The following is a 23,987-nucleotide window of genomic DNA, read 5'->3' as shown; positions in this document are numbered from 1 at the left end:
AACATGCAAAAAAAAAAAAAAAATATTGTTTCAAGTATAAACATATTATTGGATTAGATTAGATGAATATTTTTTTGAAATAATATTAGAATAGATACATATTCACAATTGTTAGAAAGACCTCTAATGAATAGATGTTATAGCTTTTATTGTGATAGCCAATAATTAAAATACATAATTTATAAAAGATAAAAATTAATAAATAAATAAAAGACGAAAATTATATTTGAGTTTAAACTTTTTACACATACATTCAATTAAATCACTCAATGTAAACTTTATTGAAGATCTTTTAAAAATAATCTAAGAAAGGGACACCATAATAAGATTTGATTAGATGTATCTATAAAAAAAATAAACCATCAAGGTAGTTGTCTGCATGCTAAATAATAAAAATAAACTATCAATTTTACTCTTCGAGTTATCACTCTTTCTTTGTCAATTTTCATGTTTTGATGTTTGTCAATTGACTATTATTTTAAATTGCGACTCCAATATCGGATGAGAGCATTGCGATTGCATGCACTCTGTTGTAATTTATACACTGTCCCAAATCGAAATATTATTGTTGTATCTGGTGATGAAGTATGCAATTTAAAACTCTTCTTGAACTGCAAAAATAAATTAATGTAATCCATAAAATTTCATATCAAACAATTTAATTCATAAACTAAATAAGTAAATCAATAAATATCTTAAACCAACTAAATCAGTATACCAATTATTATGTCTGGCTATTTTTATCGAGGTCAACATTCATTTTTATATTTCATCTTTTTATTTGAAATTTTCTTCTGAGATTCTAACTTATGCATAATTAAGTTTAGTTCACTACTTTAATAAAATATTGTTATTTTTCATGACGGTTTAAAGGCTATACTAATATACTATTTTCGTAATTTAATTATTAAATAGTAAAAAAATTAAATTGACAAACATGAGATAATAAATAAAATAAATAATTAAATTGAATAATAATTTACAAATATTTTAATAGTTTATAATTAATACGAAGAGAGCGATAATATAACAATCAAAATTGTATTAAGTTAAATAAATATTTAGTTTTTACAAATTTTTATAATTATATTTTTGTTTTATAAAAAATTATCAATTTTTAATTTTAATGTTTCATTCGTTAATATGTAGTTTCAATTTTAAAAAAATATATAAAAAATTAATAATATTAGTTTCTTAACAAAAATCTCTATCAAATCTAGAAAACCCTTGACTCTATTTTGAAGAACTAAACTTAAAAAACACTTAACTCTATTCTAATAATAATGAAATAATTCGCAAAATTTGAAATTTAGAAAACCCTGAAACCCTAACTAGCCAAGTGACCGTAATCACTGATCGACGTCGATGGCGTGCAATGGCGCCGGCGGGTGTCAATCCGGTTGCTACAAAGACGAAGAACCGACATCCGACCAACCAACTGCGTCTTCAGAAACCGATTCAAGGAGCTCTAGCAATCTCTGCATCAAGTGCAAACTAAACGACGCCATTTCTGGCTACGGCGGAATCGATGATGGTCGTTTCTGCGCCGATTGCTTCAAGAGCAACTTGTTCGGAAAGTTTCGCTTCGCCGTCACATCGAACGCTATGATCTCTCCCACTGATAAGGTCCTCGTTGCCTTCTCTGGTGGTCCTTCCTCTAGGTTAACAAACAAAAACACAAATTCTAACTTTTTATTTATTTTTAATTTAATGCATTATTTGGAATGTGTGATTAGTTTCAATTTAGTTATTTTATTTTGTGGACGATAAAAATAAAAAATGTGTTCTTTTTTAGGGTAGCTTTGCAATTTGTGCATGACATGCAAGAGAGGGCTCATAAGAACTTTGAAGCTAGTAGAGATAGGTCATTGCCTGTGTTTGGTGTTGGAGTTGTGTTTATTGATGAGACTGCTGTTTTGCCGATTCCTTCTCATGAAATGGAAGAGGCCGTTGAAGTTATTAATTTGATTGTTTCGAGTTTATCCCCACCGAGAAAGGAGTTGCATCTTGTTCCTATTGAGACTGTTTACTCGTCGGATTCTACTGATGGAAAGGAGAGGTTAATTGAGCTGATGAATGCAGTTAGTGATCCCACTGGTAGGGAGGATATGCTGCTTTGTCTGCGCATGTTGGCCTTGCAAAAGGTTTGCTTTTAGATTTTCATGTTATTATATCGGTTTGAACCTTGTTGGCAATTAGGATGCATATGTATATGTTTGAAAACATGTTTAACTGAAATTGTTTGTCGTTCGTGCTCCAGGTTGCTTCTGAATTTGGGTATAACAGGATTGTTCTAGGTTCGTGCATTTCTAGGATTGCTGCTCACGTCGTTTCAGCAACTGTGAAGGTTCGTTTTGAACCCTGGACCTCTTTCTCAAATTCTTTTGGGTGTACCTGCTCAATCACTTGAGCTATGCCATGGGTACACCATGAAGGTTTGTTAATTGAATTTGATTGAGGTGATGTTCTTACTAGGAGTAAATTAAAAGTTCTGTCATGAGGCTTGTGAGTTGTGAGTAGTGACCATGCCAAATTGAACATTCTGTACTCAGCCAAATTGCCTATTTGTTAGTTTCTCTTGAGGCATTATGCTAGAACAGTTAGTTGTCGAAGTTATAAGAATACTTTTCTCATTGGTCGCATTGACTCCCCTAGTGTTGTCAAATAGCCGCTATATCGGTGCAATAGCACTCTAGCATAGCGGAATTCAAACTAATCGCTATTGTTTTGTGATATGCTATTTAGTACAAAGTGTTGTCAAATAGCCGCTATTGCGGTGCTATAGCATTAGCGGAATTTGAACAAACCACTATTTTCCGCAATTGACAACATTGGACTCCTCAGATATGCATTTCGTATAGTGGATAAGAAATTCTTAACATTACTTTAAATAAATATATACGTACAAAGGGTAAAATTATCATGTGATTGTGTCTCCTGAGCTTAAAATAGTTTTGTCAGGAATATCAATGATGGAACTTGTGCATTCATCAGTACAATTCAGTTTCTAGTTTGCATTTATCTATAGAATATAATATATGCCTAAGTTGCCATCAAGGAACTTTTTTTCAAGGGTGATCTCAATTTGATTAGAGTGAAAATGTGTTTGAACTGTTTGAGCTCAGTAACCCTTTTCCTTTTCTTTTTATTTAAAAAATAAGTAATTATATGGATTGTACTAATGAATGGAAAAGTTCCATCTTGCATTGTACTTAAGAATCAACCTTATGTTATGGGTACTCATTTTCATATTATAACAGGGTCAAGGATATTCATTACCTGCTGATATACAGTATGTTGATGCTAGATGGGAAATCCCAGTTGTGCTTCCTCTGCGTGATTGTTTTGCCCAAGAGATCAACATGTTTTGCTGGCTTGATAGGTTTGTACTCTTCTTGATATGTCAAACCTTTTCAAAGGAATACATTGTTTCCTTTTTGTTTGTTCTGTTTCATGTTTTGGAAATTCTGGACTTATTGTTCATGCTGTCTTCTATGTTTGTCCGACTGAATTATGTAACTCTTATTTATTAATGGATTTGTCTCATCTCTTTGGCAGGGCAGTCTAAAGACTATTAAACTGTCTACAGGTCCGAGTTCTAGCATTAATAGCTTGGTCTCATCTTTTGTGGCATTATTGCAGGTATAATTTGTTTTGCCCGATCCCTTTCAATATATAGTTGGGTTGGGAGTTGGGACATTTCAATGATGGGTTTTAACTTCTAAGGCAAGTCAGATGTGACCTGTTTTATGAGTGTTTATACTGAGGAATTTTTAGATTCTTATTTTATGCATCAAGTTCTCTTGGCTTGTTTTGTTCCATATATACAGCTAGGCCATGATTTTGCATATATGTGACTTAATATCTGCCTTTTATGGAGTTAAATGTGCCACAACCAGATACATATTCAAAATAGAATTAAGTGTTCATTGGTAGGGTTTAGGGAGAACATGCTTATGTTGATTAGTATGTAGTGTTCTGTTTAGTAGAAACCTGAATTCAATTAGCAAGTCATTAATGGATTACCTGTTTTGCAGGAAGAGAACCCATCTCGAGAGAGCACAATTGTAAGAACAGCCGGGAAACTTATTCCCTTTCATTTCAACAGGATTCCTGAGATCGTTGATGGCAATGTTCCGTTGGCAACTCGAAGACGCCAAAAGAGATATAATCTCAAATCTAATGAATCTGTTTCCTCAGAATCTTTCTGTCTTCTCTGCAATAGCCCACTTGACAAAAGTGAGATTGTTGATTGGAGCAATCACAAAAACTGCAAAAATAGTGACACTTTTTATACTTCTTGCTGTTCAAGTTGTCAGTTTCAGATACTCCCACCAGATTCCACTTCAATGGAGAAATTTTATATGCATTTGCCTCATTCAGTGGTTTCTCGGGCAAACCAAGCCAACAATGGCAATTTGAAGGCGCTAAGGTGAGTATTTGTTTAGCCGCCATGATCAATTAAGTACATATTAAGTTGGTAATAAATCAGTCCAAGCCACCAGGTCACTGGATCTTCTTGAAAACGTTTATATAATACCAATTCAATCTGTTTTCTTTTAGGTAACTTTTCTGTTGAATGAGAGTAGGATAAAAGAAACTAAGAATATGAGAAATTTGGATAATCTGTTTTGGCTCTGCTAATATTTCTGAAATCAAATCGTTCATTTTGGTAAGCCTAGATTCCATGACAGTTACTGGTAGTAAACTCCATTAAGATCTTCCAGTCTGGTCCGTACATTTTTTGTCCGTGGCAAAGGTTTCACGTGTCGAGGCTTTTGGTTATACTGCAATAACATAATGTTCTGTTACCCTTCTTTAGTAGGAGCACAATTGCTTGGATTATGTTCAATTTATTGTGACTCTGGTTTTCCATTTTTTTATGAAGCATACATGAAAGAGTCTACTTATTTTATGGGTTACAAATTTGAAATGTTGGACGTTTCTTTACAACATCAAATTTTATGTGGCGATATTCTTGTTTCAGGGAACAAATACAAGATTGCTTGCTTTCAGACGGTGAAGAAGAAACTTAACTTGTCTGCACCGAGACTCTCAGCTAAAAGGATACATCCTGGTTGTAGTCAATTTACAGTTTGTGTTTGAGTGACTTATGAGAAGGTGTTTCTTTTGGCCTCTTGCAAAACCAAAAGTGTCTCGGAGTTTAACCAATTAGATTCATTGGCTTCCTTAGGATCTTGGTGGTGTTGATTTTCTGGCATAACAATTGTGAGCATATTTAAAGAAGTATTGCTTAACTGGTTTTTTCTATCGGTTGTATTTTATGGGAAGTGTTGGACCACAACAAAGAAAAGAGTAATTATTTTGCAATTTGTGCCTAGTATGAAATTAGTTTTTTTTAATCTCATGTAGATGTTTCATGTCTGCAGATGAAGCATGCATTCTTGATTGTCAATTTATCTGCTTCTGTAGTATTTTAAATTGTTTACAACAGAAGCCATTGTTGTCAGTTGAAGCCATTGACATTAAATAAATATTTATGAGTTACTAAATAATTTTATATTATATGTTAGATAAGTCAAGTGTGTATATATATATATATAAATGGTAAAACTATCCTTGTAAGCAAATTATATTTAAAAAAAAAAGATTAATACTCTTATTTTTAAATTTTGAATAATGAGTGATTTTTAATTATTCTAATTTCAATAGATTCTTAATTTTCAGATTATATTAAAGGAAAAAAATTTGCGATAAAATCTTACATATATTTTAAAATTAATTACAAATACTTTTTAATTTAATATCAAATTCTATTGTGTTTTTTAGTTTATATTTATATTTTATTTAAATTTTTATATTTTAAATTATATTTTGTAATGGTAGTTGAGTAATTTATTATTCTTATTGTATTTTCCAGTTTTTAATACAATTCATATTCTAGATAAATTTTTTAAAAAGAGAGACATAATTGGTTCTTCAAACGATGAATTAAGACAAAATCAAATAACTTATATCTTATCATATCTCTTTTGCTAACCATCAAGTATTTTTTTTTTAATGTTCAATTACGATTGAGTGAATATCTTTTAAATATAGGTATAGATAAAAAATTATAAATTATAAATAAAATAGTTTAAACAAAGGATAAAATTAGAAGAATAAATGGTAACATAAAACACTTATCCCCCCTTTATGTTGTATTAAAACTTATGAGTGTCCATTTTAAAAAAAAAAGTAGTTTAAGAAAGAAAGAAAAATTACAACAACTTATCTTAAATAGAACCTGTTGGTACTAGCAAAATCATGATGGTGTAACTTTGTAATTTAAATGGACAATGTTGGAATACTCGTAGTATGTTACTTAGTGTCCCCTAAATAAATAGAAGGTTGTAAATCCTCCTTTTTAATTTGTTCACCCGCCTTTAAATATATTATTAGAAATTATAATTTAGTAGTATATTTTATTCAATTTTATACTAATGAAAATTATGATTAAGTAAAAAGTTGAAAAAATGACAAACATAATAGGTTGAACGAACAATTGCCAAATAAACAAGACAAATGTTAATATGTGTTTTCAAGGCACATGTTAAAGAATAAAAAATAATCATTAATTCAAAAGAAGACTTTATTGGTTGTTGGACTAAAGTACTACGACCAAGCTGTGACATTAAATTTGCATACGCATTCCTTGAAACACTTTGATGTTTAAATTAGTGTATAAATTAGGTGAGTGAGAGGTACAAAATAATGTGCTTTTTGATTGGTGATAATATCATATTTATATAGCATAAAAATGGTAGTTGTTTTTTATTAAGAAGGAGGTAATATTGGGCTTGTGTGAGTCCAAAAGCTCACTCCAAAACAATACTCCTATAAAAAAAGCCCAAATTTTAACTTTTCCTCTATTTATCAACATTAATACATAGCAATTAGCAACGCCGCTTTTCCTAAAGTACAGAGAGGCTATCTATTTGAGTGTATCTCTTGCATTTGCAAAGAGTTCTAATAGGGTTTTTCACTATCTATCTGTCTATTAATTATGCCCAGATCCATGAGTGAGACAATAAAACTTGATTATCATATCATCATCATAAACCTGATCGAAATGATATCATTGATAATGTCATATATTTCTAAGACGGTTTTGTTGTTATTCACTTTGTTATTCCTCTTTATAATGTTCAACTTAATATTCGCTGACCTCAGATTCACCATATTGTGGAAGTATAATTTCTTCGGTTAGATTCTAACTCTAAAAGATAAATTTTTTATTTATAATTTTGCTGCCTACATTTTTTTTTTTTTTTTTGTTGCTAATTACACCTCTCAGTTTAAAAAAAATGAAACACAATGTTTTGTATGACTGAGTTGATAGCTATAATTTGTAAAAAAATATAATAAAAATAAAAAGAAAATAAGGTAGTGAGTGGAGAAAAGTTACATATGTGTAAATATTATTTTTTAAAAGGAAACAATCAAAAAATTAAAACACATTTAATCGATATCTATTTAAAACATCGGCGCTTGCCGCTGATTGCATGTATTTGTGTGTTTTTGAAGTGAGGAGAAAATCGCCGCTGGCTGCTGCGATACATCATTCATTGCATGGACCCGGAAGCAGATGAGGGCGACATTCGTCACCTCCCATTCACAACGTCGCCGGAGATTCACCGGCGTACTATCTGCTCCAATTGCCAGCGACCAAATCATGTGTGTCTCTGTCACGCACTTCCCGCCCACCCCATCCAAACCACCACCCGAGTCTTCATCCTCCACCACCCTCACGAGGCGCAACACAAACTCTCCACTACACCAATCCTCACCAAATCTCTCCTCCACGCAACCTCCATCACCGGCCGCCGCCTCCGTCGCGGCCTCTCTCCGTTACTCGACCAGTCTCCCCCCGCCGTCTACCTCTTTCCATCCACCACATCCTCGCTGGCCGTCGACATCTCCGACCCCAAACTGTCGGAGCTGATCCGAAGCGGCGAGAACGGTGGTCTTGTGTTGATCGCATTCGACGCGACGTGGAAGCACGCGAGGGAGATGGTGAAGGCGAGCGAGAAGTTCCTGTCGAAATTCGCGATTAGGGTTTGTTTGGGGATGGAAGATGAGAAAGTGAGTGGCGGAAGTATTTACGATTCTGAATTGATTTTGAGAAAGGAACCTTTTGGTGGTTGCGTCAGTACCATGGAAGCTGTTGCCAGAGCATTGCGGGTTCTTGAGCCCAATGGGCTCGAGATTGAAGGTAAATTGATTGGGATTTTGAGGGAAATGGTGAGGTTGCAGGCTGGTTTTTTGAAGCCTATGAAGCCCAGGCCCAAATTGTTGAAGAAGAAAAAGGTTAAGGAAGTGGAAGAGAGTGAGAGTTCTGAAAATGGTTAGTGGCTTCTTTTGTGTTCCCTAATTGATATTGAATTCAGTTGTATGTAGTATTATGGGGTGAGGAATTTTTTATTGAAACAGTTTTGTTTTATATGTATTTTGACATTTACATTTCTACTAACTGCTAGTGCATTGGATTATAAGTATGCCAAGAAAAATGCTTTTACATTTATGGCAAAAGGAGCCAAATCTTACTACTTATAATTATCAGTAGTACGATATCAAATGAACAAGAACAAGTTCCATTTGCTTACTATCTGTTATGAAAATGCAGAGAATTTGGTTTCTCTTTATGACTAGGGTTGTCAATTGTAAATCGCAGAATACTACGCTACAGTGATGCTATTTGACAATACGCCGTACTAAATTGTGTATCGTGGAACTGACTATTTGTTAAAATTCTGTCACTATAGGGCTATATATATATATATTTGACGACATTGTGTATGACTATGCATACATGCTAATGTTGTTGTTCATCTTATTTAAAAGTGATAAGTATATTTATGTGAATGTGTGCCTCAAATCATAAAGTTAGTTATGTTTAAGAGTTGTTATAACTACCTTCAAGTTAGTTATGACAAGGTGGTTATAGTTAGTTAAGTAAATGCCTTTAAATATTATAGTTGTAAATGCATTGAGGTAATGTAGTGGCAGAAAAATAATGTTGTTGTAATAGTGAGAGCTGGAAAACTACGAGAGGCATATGCAATTCATGATTTATAGAAATTCAGAGAGAGAGATTAAAGGAAAAGAAAGAGAGATTGTGATGAAGACTAGTATTGCTGAGTTTCAATATTGATAGATACTAGGAGAACAATCTTGAGGAGGCTTTAATCTTGTAAATTCAAAGATTCATAGTGGATTAATATTGCTTGCTTGCCCGTGACGTAGGTCTCGTCAATTGAGACCGAACACGTAAATTCTTGGTGTTATTCTTCCCTTATCCTTCTTTAGGTTTCGTTTGCATTGATAGAGAAAACTGATTTTAGAAAACTGCAGAAAACGGAGAACGATAATCAATCTCCGTTTTCTGGTTTTCTGTTTTTTCTGGTTTTCTGAACATTCTGCGTTTTCGTTTTTTCTTCTGCAATTGTATGTCTTCTATTTTTGTTGGTTTAATCTTTATTGCAGATCTCAATATTGTTTTAACACTATATGATTTGTGTTTCAGAAAACCTGTGATTCAGGGTTGGTAATGAAACTCAAGAATCTCACTTGGTTCTCAGTTTATGCATGATTCTGGGATTTTACATCGATAAATTGATATTGCGAGAATCCAAACTTCCAGACTATGTTGATTTGACTTGTATAGTGTTCCAAGTATTTGGTGCATGTTTGTATATAAGATTCTGAAGCTCAGAAATTGTGTTTGACCGAAGTACACAAAGGGAGTTTCGGTAAATTGTGTTGCGGGATGGAGAATTTGGCTAGTTGAAAAATATTTTATACAACCAGGCCTTTGTTCTCTCCTGTGTGCTTTCCTTCGACACTTGTATCATCACATTCTTCATGAATTTATGTATGACTTTACAACTGTTCAAGAATAAGATAAGAAAAGAACAGGTTTTGCTGGTCCAAATTGTTGTGAAGAGAATGACATGGTGTTAATGAGAAATGCAAGGAGACATCACAGAACCTCTGTCTCCGCTGGCCTTCCTCCGACATTGTGCTTTAGCGTGTTGTACTGGCCTTCCTCCGACACTGCGCTTTAGCGTGTTGTACTGCCTCAATTATTCTCGATTTAGAATCTCTCTGTTGGGGATGATGCTCCTCTGTCATATTGGGCAGCCTTGACTATTTGATCGCGGTTAGCCCTCTTCATTCCATCTGTGTGAATCACTATGCCACAAGGCCACCCCCAGGTTGGTTAAAGCTTCGTCATCACTGCCTGCAATAGTCTTTCGCAACTCTTGCCAACGTTGTACCTTGAAGATTCACTGTCTCTCCTAGGAAGTTAGGTTACTGCTGTAATGGGAAAGAATAACTATCTTGAAAACTCAAATACTGGTGAAGAATGAAGAAACCGTCATTATGATTGGCCAAGCCATACAGAAACTCACAGTATATGCCGATGTTGTATACTTGAAATGAAGTAATCAATTGAATGCTTCCTTACCCCTACTAGTGTTGAAACATAAAAGCAAAAGCTTCTTCCTTTTGGTGCTTTCCAACATTTATGCATTCTAGAAATTAACTTTTGGAATGTAAAAAAATTTAAAAGGAATTATAGAACATTAGTACTAAAGGATGGAAAAATAACATAATGAAATTAAGGAACACAGTCACAACATAATTATAATGTTTGAAAATTCTAAAATCGAAGAAAAAATAATGATTGTTATCTAATAACAATATGAGAACAACACTGAACCTTTTAAGGCATACATGTTTCTTGCAAACAATCCACCCACTTTAAAACAATTATTTGAACTATGTTTTACAATATTTCAAGACAAGAGTAGAGAAGAAAATAAAGTTAGATGCAAACCTAAAAGTATTTTAGATTGGTTCATGTTGTCACAAATAACTAGAGGTAATATATACAGTTTTAATCTCTATTTCTTTTATTATACTCAGCTGCGTAATATATTTTTTTAGAGATATTTTAATTAATTTCAGCGATCCTAGTTTAAAAAAAACTATTATATTCTACCACAAAGATTATCCTTCATTTATAGTTAAATCATTTCAAATATTTCTCATATTCCATCGCAAAAAGAATATATTTTACTTGAAGTTATATTACTCAGATCTTTTTTCATAAAACGATTACATATTTTCCTTGAAACTAAATCACTTTTAAATTTCTTTTTTGTCAAAAACCAAACTAAAAAATTATGATGCAACTTTCATGTTTCTTTTTTTAAAAATAAAATAGCCACTATATTAAGACTTATAAATAATTCTTAAAAAAAAATAAATTAAAGAACCACTTTAAAAAACGAGTAGAATTTAAAAAATGGCATATATAATTTTGCAATTTAAAAAATACGAATTTGTTTTTGTTAATGTAAAATATAGTACGAATTATAGGGGTACAATTAACAATTTAGCAGCAGAAGATGAGGAATGGAGGAAAGCCCAATATATAGAACAGTCGGAAACCGGGAGATGGTGACATCGTAAGGTCTGGTGCTGCTGTCGAAGTCTGAAGTAGCAGTTGGAGAGAATGAAAGCATATAGCATCAGTATCCAAAGAGAGAGAAGAAAGAAAAATCAAGTAGATTAGCGAGAGCAGTTTTGTGGTCCGCTCCGAATGTCATCGAAGTCTCCTCTCCTCTTTCTCTTGAGGAGAAGGAGACACCACCATTTCCACACTCTCTCTTCTCAACAACCCTATCAATATCATTACTTAACTCAATTCCTACCTCATCCTCATCCTACTTCCCCTCTCACATTAATCACCCCTAGAGAACGTCGTCTCATTGCCGTTGGATTATCCACCATCATCAAAAACCGTCATTCTTTTCTCTTGAAAACCTTCTCCTTTCGTTTCTCTCCATCATTTCTCGTCACCATCATGAACCTTCTCCACACTCGCGACGCCGCTTTCGCTTTCTTCAAGTTATCGTTCGGCGATTCCGATTCCCGTTCCGATCAATTCGTAAATTCTTGTTGCGTTGCCGCCCATCTTTTGGCTGCTCAGAATCTTCAATTTCTTGCACAGGATGTCGTTTCGTGGATTTTTGGGAGGATTCAAGCTGCTAGAAGTAAGGAGCTTGTGGAGTTTATGTGGAGGAATCATTCGCGTTATGAGTCTGATTTTTCTGTTTTGAATACCCTAATGAGGAGTTTTTTGAATGTAGGTATGTGTTTAGAGGCTTTGGATGTTTTGAATAGGATGAGAGTTGTTGGTGTTACACCTAGTGTAACTGCGATTTCAATTCTTTTTAAGTTGTTGTTTAGGATCGGTGATTATGCTACTGTGTGGAAGTTGTTTAAAGATATGCTTCGAAAAGGGCCTTTTCCTTCTAATATCACATTCAATGTCATGATTTGTGGGTTTTGTGGAAAGGGAGGGTTTGTTATAGGGCAGAGTTTGTTGCATTTGATGCATAAGTTTGGGTGTTATCCCGATGTTATTTCGTATAATACTCTTATTAATGCCTGCTGTATTGGGGGGAAGACTTCTGTTGCGATTGGATGGCTTCGTTTGATGGTGAAAAGCGGCTGTCAGCCGAGCATTGCCACGTTTACTACGATTTTGCATGCTCTTTGCAGGGAAGGAAATGTGGTGGAGGCGAGGAAGTTGTTTGATAGAATTCTTGATATGGGTATTGCTCCGAGTACTACAATATATAACACGATGATGGATGGGTATGTGAAGGCAAGGGAGATTGGTCAAGCTAGCTTGCTTTATGAAGAAATGAGGATTAAAGGGGTTTCGCCGGATTGTGTTACTTTCAATATTTTTGTTGGGGGGCATTATAAATATGGGAGAAAAGAGAATTGGAACAGAATGTTAAAAGATTTAACAGTGACCGGCTTTTTTCAGGATTGTTCGCTTTATGATGTGACAGTATCGTGGCTGTGTTGGACTGGTAGACTTGACGAGGCCATGAAATTTTTAAAGGATTGTCTTGAGAAGGGACTAACTTTTAGTGTGGTTGCCTTTAACTCATTAATAGCAGCCTATAGCAGGGAAGGTTTAGAAGACAAAGCTTTTGAAGTCTATCATAATATGGTTAAATGTGGTTTCATTCCTTCATCGTCCACATGTAATTTTTTGCTTATGGGTTTGTGTAGGAAAGGGAGGTTGCAAGAAGCTAGGTCACTTTTGTATAGGATGTCAGAGAAGGGGTTTCCCATAAAAAGAGTGGCTTACACTCTGCTTTTTGATGGATATTTCAAGATGAACGATTTCGATGGAGCTCTATTTATGTGGAAGGAAATGAAAGAAAGAGGTATATATCCAGATGTTGTTGCCTTCACAGCCTTAATAGATGGACTTTCAAAAGCAGGCAATGTTGATGAGGCATATGAAGTGTTCTCGGAAATGTCAGCTATAGGTTTTGTTCCTAATAATTTTGCTTATAATTCCTTGATTGGTGGGTTTTGCAACTGTGGGAAGATGACTGAAGCATTAAAGTTGGAGAAAGAGATGATGCTAAAAGGCCTTCTTCCCGACACCTTTACTTTCAATATCATCATCGATGGATTTTGTAGACAAGGAAACATGAAATCTGCAATTGACTCGTTTCTTGAGATGCACCGGATTGGTTTGATGCCTGATATATTCACATTTAACATATTAGTTGGTGGATACTGTAAGGCATTTGACATGGTTGGTGCAGATGATATTGTAAATAAAATGTACACATGTGGCCTTGACCCAGATATCACAACCTATAATTTACGCATGCATGGTTACTGCAGTGCTCGAAAAATGAATCGAGCAATTGTCATTTTGGATGAGCTCGTCTCTGCTGGTATTGTTCCAAACACAGTGACATACAACACTATGCTGAGTGGTGTTTGTAGTGATATTCTGGATCGTGCTATGATTCTTACTGCAAAATTAATTAAAATGGGTTTTATTCCAAATGCGATTACAACCAATATATTGTTGTCTCACTTTTGCAAGCAAGGAATGCCAGAGAGGGCCTTACTGTGGGGTGAAAAGTTAAGAGAGATTTGTTTTGGTTTTGATGAAATCTCCTATATAATACTGGACAGAGCTAACCATTTGGTGCAGAATGAGGCTGAACTTGTCAGAGGAACTTATGAAAAGAGCCTTTTTTTGGATTTCCTAATGTACATTACATTTGACCATTTTTCAAGAAATAGACCTCATATCATAGAGAATGATAATAGTTTCAAGTTGATTGAAAGTCGATATGTTGCTTTATGAGCTTGCTTGTTTCATCTTTTTATAATCCTCGACATTTTTGGAGGTTTTGTGTAATCGTGAGAAGTGCACATTGTCTACTTGAACATTGCACCAAACAAGTGGTTGCAAAATAGGTGGCAGTAGCACAAACTTTGAGAAACCAAGGAAAGATTGGTTACCTTTTTCTAAGGTGAATATCATTAAGATATTGCTACCAGTCTGGGCTGTAGGTGGAAGCATAGTTTGCTTCTGATATTTAGAGGCCTCGGAAGTCGGAACCATTATCAGTCTGAAGTTTGATTGAATCTGCTGAAGTGCTGGCAATGAAGGATCTTTTGTAAGTAAATTAACTCTATGTAAAGTAGAAAAGTGTATGATATCAAATATTCCTTGTGTCTGCGCACAACCTATTTTTAGTTTGTGTTGCTCAGACTGTATGACACACTGAGAGGCTTTAAGATCGATTAAGCATGGTTTTAACTTTCAATTGAATTTTGTTGTGGTTGCATTGATTTAGGAAAAAGACCAAATCCCCTAGAAGCTAACGCTATTAGGTGAAGGTCCAACAAGGGTTTCATATATCTAACGAATATGAAGGGGGGAACCAAGTGTTTGATTCATTTATTCCTTTTTTGTTACTGTAAAACAGAAAATAAATATGAAGCTGTCGATTTCCCACGATACTAGTGTTTGATAGGAAATCACTAGTATGAAATTTATTGTTCAGTTACTTTAATCTTTCATCATATGAGAAACTGAATAAAATTGGGATGTCTCTTTGATTTCCTTGTTGAGGAAAAACTTTAGTTGGAAAATTACTTAACAGATTTGTTTTATTCAGTTTTCAGCTTACAGAATTTATTGTGTAATATGTTAAATAATATTTGTATGCCGTCAGCCATGTGTTACACTAATTTCACCAATATAGATATAAGTAATTCATTGACAACTGTGAGAGAAAACATAAAGGAAATTTTGGTTATTGTGCTTAAACGTTACTGCTCTTCAGACACAATTGGCAAAGGTTATTGTCGGCCATCCTAGCCTAGCTTTGAAACTACACAATTATATGTATCTTGTTGATTGTTCTTCTCACTATATGTGCCATGTGTTATTTTGTTTGTCTGAAATTTAATGATCATGGAAATTGTGTGTGAAATAGATTGTTTATTATTTTGATTTTATTCGGTAATAATATATTCAGCTTTTCCTAACTTCAGTAATGAGTATATGCACAAGTATAATGGATTTGTGTCAAGTATCATGGAATTGTGTCATATACAGAGATAATTCATCACATATGGCTAAGTATCTTACTCTTTTTATTTGTTTTAGTTACATGTTCTGATAATTAATCACTCCTTGGGAGCCATAGGTGCATGCATTTTTTAGTGTGGGCGGCAACGTCAAAGGCATGAGTTGGCAAAAAAGGTACTGAAGTTCATTCCACAATTACAGCAGATGTAGACAAGATTGGTGACAGAATGTGGAGCATTAATCACCTTGACCTCAAGTCATTCAGTTCATTCCAAAGCTAAGGTAGATGTAGACAAGATTGGTGCTGTAGGAAACACTTCAGGTAAGTTCTTTACTTAATCTGCTTGTTGATTTAATTTACTAGTCTACTGTTCTTTCCTCACATTACTGATCATGGAAGACCAATCACATTATTTGCAATCATTTCCCACCCAAAGGATATTTTTGTCATCTTAATTTTACAGTTAATGCTGCATCCCCATAAAAAATCAACCAATTTGAGGTTTTCAAAACAGCCTTTTCACTCTATCAGCTACATGCTGCTATCCCTTTGCTTCAGTTTCCACCTCTTGCATGAACAAAGCCTATTTGTTGCACAAGCCGTTTTCTCCCATCTCCAAAGGCGACTCCCGGGTCTCAGCTTCTGACCTAGTAACTTTGAATCTGCCACTTCCTCTGAAGTAGCACACAACCACTCCTCTATCCCGGTCAACCATTTCGAGCACAGAACATGGTTATTTTTAAGGTATTTTTCTCAAGATTCTCTGCAAATCTATACCCATATAGAAATATGTTTCCAATGTTCTTACTTTTGAATATGGAAATCTAGGCATTATTTGATCTGCCATATCTTTAAACAACACTCCCATGCTCATTGGGCTAAATGTCTTCCACTGCTTTGTTAAATCAAGACGGTCTGAAGACCTCCAAAGTAATTAAATCTTTTTGTTTTTATCTTACTATAATAATTCTTTACATATATCTATTACATTTAACTTATATTGTTGAAGTTTTAAGACTGCTTGCTAAACTAGAGTTATCAATGCAAAATATATAATCGTAAACTATATATAACCCAAGATGAAAATTAATCACTAATTTTATCGGCATGTGCAATGTATGGATATCCCAATTAACCAAGCATTAACATTACTGAAATGCTATGAAATGCTTCAGGAACTAATGCCCATTGTGCAGCATGAGATCTCAATCGTCTAGCAGCTTTGAGAAGTAGCAGGACAATGGGGTCTAAGGAACTAGATTGATTTTCCAGCTATCAGATGGCAAAAGCAATGGTCAAAAGGCAAAAGCTCTAGTATGAATATTTCTCTGCAACTTGAATGCAGAAAGTTTGCAGTATGAATATTTTGAGCAATTGGATGCAGAAATTTTTTCAGTTTGTTCATAAAGACAGCTAAAATGTGGAAAGCTTGAATCCGGTAATAATGGTCGTATTGTAAAATGGAATAGAGTTTTTGAACTTTGGGTACTAACCAAGAGCATGAATGCATGATTCAAATGCCATCGATCCACTCAACAGTATGCAGCTTTGTGGGAAATTCTCAAAAGAATGGAAAAGTGAGTCCTTGGAATTTCAATACTAAGGGTTCAATTGAATCCAATAAAGCAGCTTTGGGAAGGATTTTGATTAAAGGCAATGAGCTAATAAAATGGAGAGGATATCAAGTGGTGGAGATTGTTAATCAATTTAATCTACAATGTTGTTCTCCAGTTGGGTACTAACCAATAGCATGAATGCATGATTCAAATGCCATCGATCCACTCAACAGTAGCAGCTTTGTGGGAAGTTCTCAAAAGAATGGAAAAGTGAGTCCTTGGAATTTCAATACTAAAGGTTCAATTGAATCCAATAAAGCAGCTTTGGGAAGGATTATGATTTAAGAGAATGAGCTAATAAAATGGAGAGAATATCAAGTGGTGGATATTGTTAATCAATTTCATCTACAATGTCGTTTTCCAGTTGGTTGCCAAATTTTTATATTCAGGTTCTACTCTATACTGAACAAGAATGGAAATTGTACCATTTCTAGTGTTGCTTCTATTGTTTTTACTGTTGAAAAATGATCGATTAAAACACTACCAATAATATTACATATTTTAGTTGTTCACATGTTCACTTTGGCCAGTTCATTCCCTCTGCTACTTGTCGCACGGTTTGTTCCCATCTGCCCGCAATCTCTCTATCCCTCATTGTTTTGCTGTTCTTACAGCACTAGAGCAATTAGGGTTAAGTTGCCTTTCATTTGTGTTTCTCATATTACTTACTGTTGTGCATTATCTTGGCGTAATTGATCTCAGAAGATGATGAGGCCAACAGCCAGAGGCAGTGCTGCAACGGACATGATGAGCAATGAAAAGTGACAGGGAAACTGTCAAATGCATTCTAATGATTAATCTAAAATCTGAGAAATCAAATCCCAAAAGCAAAAGGTGTAAGAGAATGCATCTCTATCTATTTATATACAAGACGGAATTTATTTTGAATAGAAGGGTGGTCCATGAAACTATAATTAACATTAATGCTGTTATATAATAAAAGATTTCTTTTTGACAGGAATAATAAAAGACTTTAAAATTCACTAGTTCGCGTGAAATGAATGCTTATACACACATAAAAGAAATTATAAACCTTCAATCTAAATTATAGTAGTACTTGAAATCTTGCAAAACAAGACAATTATTTGTATATGTATAGTTGCTAATACATTTCTCTTCTTGCAGAATAAGTTGAGGACAAACAAATTTTATATGCAATATTGTGCACGAGGCTAGAGGAAAGTTGTGGTGAGTAGGCCATTGTTGCTACTACAAAGAAAGGATAAAATACCAGAATCCACATGATCTGCTCTGTTAGTGCTCTTAAAGCTGCCATAGTTGTCACTAGGAAAATTAACATTATTCATTTATAATTTTTATAAAAGGAAAAGGTTAGATTTTATTTCCTTTTGTTTTTGTTTTTGAGATAACAGTTAGTAGAGTCAAATTTCTGTGAAGTTATTAGCAGCAATTGTTAGCACTGTGTTAATAATTAAATAAATAATATAAAAAGTAACTACTATTGATTTCAAATAACTATATTAGTAAAAGTGATTGAAACTATTAAAAATCACCAACCTAAGACTTAAAAGTTAAAACTCACTTTTTGAGTTTTTTATTTTTTAAATATAATTTTCTTTTCAAAATTCACATGCACTATAATTTCTTTACAAAAGTACTCATTTAATCTACCATTGGAAAATGTAATTCTTCTCACTTATATGATATTAATATTTGTAAGAGCATCTTCAATGGTTTTTAAGTAACAAATAATCCTCACACGTCGTGTCATATTTATGCAACTCATACATATTTTTGTTCCAATAATAAAAAAATATGCAACTCTTAAACAATCCACTTTTTGTAAAATCTTTTGCTCCAATGGTAAATAAAGGTAACTGAAAAAGTAACCAACAGTTTTTGTAAAAAATTATGCAATTCTTATGAGTAATTATGAAAAAGTAACGCATTTTTATAAACTTAATGTTACAACTATATATATATGAGAGGGAGCGAGACAATTGGCTTTGCTAACAATTTTGCTAACTTTGATAAGAATTTAATCTGCAATTTGTATATATTTATTTATTTATTCGTTTATAATCATTTTTATACGTATACCAAGAAATGCATTTTTATGAATTTTTATTTTATTGTTTGGTACATATATTCTAATCCTAGTGCCCTACCATGATACCATTGCATTGCTGGTCTCCTTTTTCCCTTTCCGACCCCCCGCAATGATGTGTGCCATACATGTATATATGCTGACCCACTCAAACTCTATATATAAGCATTAAAAAAATATCATGTACCATTAGATGAACCTTACACACAGTGAAATTTAGTGTATAATAATTAGTTTTATGATTGTCATCTAAGCACGATGAAAGAGATATGTCGCATGGCAGATAAGGCAACTTCGTTCAATTCCATGAAAATATGATAATTTATTGCTTATAAGTTAAAATTAAGGTACAATGCCAAACCAATGAGAATTTATTGCTTTTCATTCAAAAAAACAAAACTGTTGAGCATTAACGGTGAAGTTAAGGAAAAAAAAGTTTAAAGGGTATATACACCATAAACAATTTTAAATCATATTTTTGTGTGTTATACTACTAATTTTAAAATATATCATTACAAATATGAGTAGATTTGATGAAACACGTCATGTTCATTAAATATGAGTGTAAAACCAATTTATAGTGATAATACATTTTTTATTATTTTTTTTAAAGAAATCCCTCCTGTAATTTCTTTTGTTGTTTTTTCTGTTTATTTCCATTAAATCAAAACATACCAACCAACGAAATTTCTTCTTTAAGCCAAAGTGACATGCAAGATTTTCTGTTAGTATATGTTGGATATCTTGGTCTAGTTAATTTGGTGGTTCAATTTGTAGTAACTCATTTGATCTCCTAGATAGTGTAAGACAAGGGAAAAGGATTCTCCATGTTGGAGTGTATGGATCTCCATCTCCTACCACAATGGTATGGCGCAACAATTGTATAATTTTAGTCACAACTCATAACATTAATGCTCAATAATCTTAATCCACACTTTGGGAACATTAATATGCAATAGTGTGTTTGTGTGATTCTTATTCATTTATGGGAATATTATACTTGTTGGAAAGTTTTGTAAATTATTTCAATTGAGCTTAAATATGAATATATGAACACCAAAAGGTTTCAAGCCAGCCAATGTGGTTGTTGACATTGGTACATTATCCACCTTTTGCTTCATTTAGTTTCCATCTAATTTAATTTAATTTAATTTAACCAATTTTACTACTGTTTCAACTAGATGACCGGTGAACAATATTGGATCCACAATGCTTGATCAGTGTTTGAAAATATTCTGAATTTAAGCATAAATTATGGTATAATCAAGCTGTCTTTAGTCAATACACTTCAAATTACTTTATAACTTTATTTGATGTACTCCTTTTATCTTAAAAAAAAATCCATTATTTTAGAATTTAATTGTTATACACAGACATAATAAAAAAATTTATATAAAATTATAATCATCGATGAATATGATTTTATAGATAATTTTAATAAAAATTAAATATATTTAATGATCAAAAATTGTGATTGACTAATAATATAAAAAATTTGTACACTAATATTGTATATAAATTAAATGTTTCTTTTTAATTTATCCATGACCCTCTTTTGATTTTTGTGGTCTGAAATATCTTTTTCCAACATCATGGTAGACCCTTCATCTTTTTTGCCACTCCTTTTTCTAAAATCTCTTCTCATATACATGTCAAAATATGCATAGTTTTTTGTGCTAAGTTTATAATTAAACAAAATTTGTACATTTTCACTTGTTTAATAAAAAATTTGTTTGCATAAACAATTTAATAAGTTTTTGTAGGAGACATATTTATGTTTAAATTATTTTTACGGTAGAAAAATATAATATTTTCACATAAATTATAATCATTTTTATAAGTTATTTTGAACAGTTTATCAAAATTAGCTATAGAAACAACTTCTAGAGATGTCTAACACGTTTTAACGAATGCTTATTTTATCATCTTTTAGAACAATAAAAAAAAATCTTACTTTTATTTATAAAAAAATATTGCTTTTGTATGAATCTGTTTCTTATGGATAAATTCACTATAGATATTGCTTAATAAGCTAATATTTTCCATGGTGGCAACTTCTCCAGCTATGTATGATAAACTGCTGTGCCAGCCTTGTGTATTAAGAACTAATAACAAACATGTTCTCTGAATAAGTAGATTATTAATTTCATTCATAAAAATACCAAGAGAATGTAAAAAAGGTTATAATTTTTTTATTAAATCATTGACTGGCGAAAGTTCAAATATTTTCTTGTTTTTTGACTAATTTTATGCATATGAATGAATACAACAACATTCTACAAGTTTTTTTTTAAATAATTTATTTTAATTGTTTATTAATATTCTGCCTCGTATTAAAACATAATGAGTGCACTTCACCAGCTCTGCAAAATACTCACTGACTTAACCCAATATCATATAAAAATTAAATTTAGTAGGTTAACAATAACGCCTACTACCCTTATTGTGGCCTACTTATTTTTTTTCTTTCTTTTAGTGTATTCTTGATTTTAGTAATGTTTTTCATGAGCAATTATGTTTATGACATGTTTTGTTAAGGATGAGAAGCAACAATGAGAGTGCTGGACCATCCCTACTTCCTACTTTCGGCAATTCAATGTCTTCATATGCAAATTAGAGTCCTAACAAAATAAACATGTCATCTTCTATTAATTGGCCAAATGCACAATTTTTTTATTACTATATTTTATCCGTGCAATGGAAAAATTAATCTATTAAAATCAATAGAATTTAAATAAGTCACGTATTCTTTTTAAATTTTTTAACATTATTGTACGTCTAAATTCATATTCGAATCTGAAACTTTAATTAAATTAGAAGAGATTATATTATCTCATCTAAATGTTTTTGAGTATTCTGCACCCAAATTTGTTTATATTTAATATTGTGTTCTATCATTTCATTATTTATGTCAAAGAAATTTATACTTTTTAAATTGGACCTACACCCAATTTCCAACATTCAAATTGATGATGCGTTTTGTCTATTAGTATGATTCCTTACCAAAAAAAAGTGTGGTTTATTTTACTCAAAAACTTAGTCCAACAATAAAGAATTTCACAACTATACCTTGAAATCATATTCACTAATGAAATATAAAAAAAAAAGTATTTAAAAAATTGATCAGTACAATTTTTAAAATATTATTTTGTTTATATTTTATTTTAGAATAAATATATTAATTATATAACTCTAAATAAAATATAGACAAAAAAGAAATAACTCTTATTAAAGTATAATTGGATTCTTCTAAAAAATGTACCTTGTGCGAAATTTTATCTGGTACTTTATTTTTTTAATTACAAATTCTTTATGATTATTATAATGAATTTTATAATATTTAATGTATATTAATCGATTTGTGTTGTTTTTTATATATATTAATTAATTTATCTTTAATTTTATAACTAAAATAAAAATAATATATTTTATTATATTTAATGTGATAACGTTTTTTTTATGACAAAATACCATTTAATAATTATCTTAAGAAGAAAAAAAAATTGAGACGAAAGTAGAGAAAAACAATTATTAATAAAAAGGATTCTCACAAAAAATAATTTTTTTTTCTACACAAACTTCAGAATCTAGAAAGTAACAAGAGTACGATAATTCAAAAAGAGTCAAAGTGAGGATTCTAATTACAGTACAAGGATGCTAAAAATTTAGAATATTTAAGTTATAATTTTTTTAAAAAGAATTTTAAACCACTCAAATTTTGACATTTTGTTATTATATAATGTTTTTAACTATATTAATTTTTATACTATAAAAATAATTTTTTAGTGTCCATCAAAATTTAAAATCCTGTACAGTCACAAATTCTAAACATACTTAGTCCGACGATGATGTTTATGAATAATATTTTTCAATGTCTGCACATAATTATAAAACTCCCTAAAAAAATATTTAAGTAAATAAATGATCTAATAACGTACTTTTCTCATTTTTTTATCTTCTAACTTTATAATTATATTTATATAAATAAAAACTTTCTAATGATATTTTATTGTATTTGATTAAATAATGACATGTCAACATCCAACATTACATTTGTCACTATTTCAGACGAAGTTATGAGTAAGACTATGCCAGACTTATTCGTAAGTAAAAAGTTAGTAGGAGCATTACTTGAGAAAAAACACCTAAACTAATGGCGTAAGACAAGAAAATTCATGAAATAACATGTGATTAGTAATTGGCTTTTTTTTTATTTTTTTATTATTTATTTATTGTCTTAACCTTCGAATTTCCGATTTCTAAGGTAAGATACATGAAAATATATAATTCTATCGTGAAGATAAATATAATTTAATTAAAAATTATTTCAGTTAAAATTTAAATTTTGATTGTTTTAAATAATTCACCTTTAATTTATTATTTTACTTATTGACTTAATTCAAGTTTTAGAAAATAATATCATTTTAGATCTTCCTTTATTTGAATAATTTTGATCTCTAATACGTTTTCTTTTGTAATAGTGGATTGTTTATAACTTTTACCTATTATCATCAAACAACATTAGCTTTATTTTTAAAACTGTTATTTTTAACTTTAGTTTTAAAATAACTTTTAAGCTAAAAAAAGATGAACCAAAATAGTCTTTAAATAATATAACTATACAAATTTTCATCTCTCATTTTTAAATTATGCATAATTACGATATTTAAGAAAATAAAATGAATAATAAAAATTGCACAATCACAATACTTGGAACTTAAAGAAGATAAAATTTTGAGGACACATTATTATAAAAGAACAAAACTATTAAGAATCAAAATTGTTTATAAAATAAACATGGACGAAAATAGTACATTTACAACATTTCAGTCAGTTAAAAGAAGAGTTAAACCTAATTAT

The 23,987-nt window shown here is 31.8% G+C and overlaps 3 protein-coding genes across 11 annotated transcripts; all 3 read left to right on the top strand.

Annotated features, from left to right (window-relative positions):
- Positions 1-1,255: 1,255 nt before the first annotated feature.
- Positions 1,256-5,331, top strand: LOC101508114 (cytoplasmic tRNA 2-thiolation protein 2). The gene is made up of 7 exons (XM_004493436.4): positions 1,256-1,661; positions 1,796-2,144; positions 2,261-2,347; positions 3,261-3,382; positions 3,564-3,642; positions 4,038-4,432; positions 4,988-5,331. Exons 1-7 carry the CDS (start codon positions 1,366-1,368, stop codon positions 5,034-5,036), a joined length of 1,377 nt encoding a protein of 458 aa, XP_004493493.1. The 5' UTR covers positions 1,256-1,365; the 3' UTR covers positions 5,037-5,331.
- A 2,134-nt stretch (positions 5,332-7,465) lies between these two features.
- Positions 7,466-10,648, top strand: LOC101507793 (tRNA-uridine aminocarboxypropyltransferase A). The gene is made up of 2 exons (XM_004493435.4): positions 7,466-8,347; positions 9,527-10,648. The coding sequence occupies exons 1-2, from the start codon at positions 7,573-7,575 to the stop codon at positions 9,535-9,537; spliced, it is 786 nt and encodes a 261-aa protein (XP_004493492.1). The 5' UTR covers positions 7,466-7,572; the 3' UTR covers positions 9,538-10,648.
- Positions 10,649-11,413: 765 nt separating this feature from the next.
- LOC101505512 (uncharacterized) lies at positions 11,414-18,470 on the top strand. 9 transcript variants are annotated; one of them, XM_012713860.3, is made up of 6 exons: positions 11,414-12,065; positions 12,162-14,522; positions 15,561-16,187; positions 16,619-17,448; positions 17,762-17,893; positions 18,185-18,470. In XM_012713860.3, the coding sequence occupies exons 1-2, from the start codon at positions 11,612-11,614 to the stop codon at positions 14,204-14,206; spliced, it is 2,499 nt and encodes an 832-aa protein (XP_012569314.1). In that variant the 5' UTR covers positions 11,414-11,611; the 3' UTR covers positions 14,207-14,522; positions 15,561-16,187; positions 16,619-17,448; positions 17,762-17,893; positions 18,185-18,470. The 9 variants fall into 9 exon arrangements, with proteins under 9 accessions (XP_012569314.1, XP_012569310.1, XP_012569307.1 ...); XM_012713856.3 differs by having other exon boundaries at positions 11,415-14,522; positions 15,561-15,764; positions 16,002-16,187; XM_012713853.3 differs by having other exon boundaries at positions 11,415-14,522; positions 15,561-15,764; positions 15,907-16,187.
- The last annotated feature ends 5,517 nt before the right edge of the window (positions 18,471-23,987 follow it).

This window comes from Cicer arietinum, chromosome 3, assembly GCF_000331145.2.
Source record: "Cicer arietinum cultivar CDC Frontier isolate Library 1 chromosome 3, Cicar.CDCFrontier_v2.0, whole genome shotgun sequence".
Lineage (NCBI taxonomy): Eukaryota > Viridiplantae > Streptophyta > Magnoliopsida > Fabales > Fabaceae > Cicer > Cicer arietinum.
Note: the sequence above shows the minus strand (reverse complement) of the source record. Positions and strands in the feature narration are given on the sequence as shown.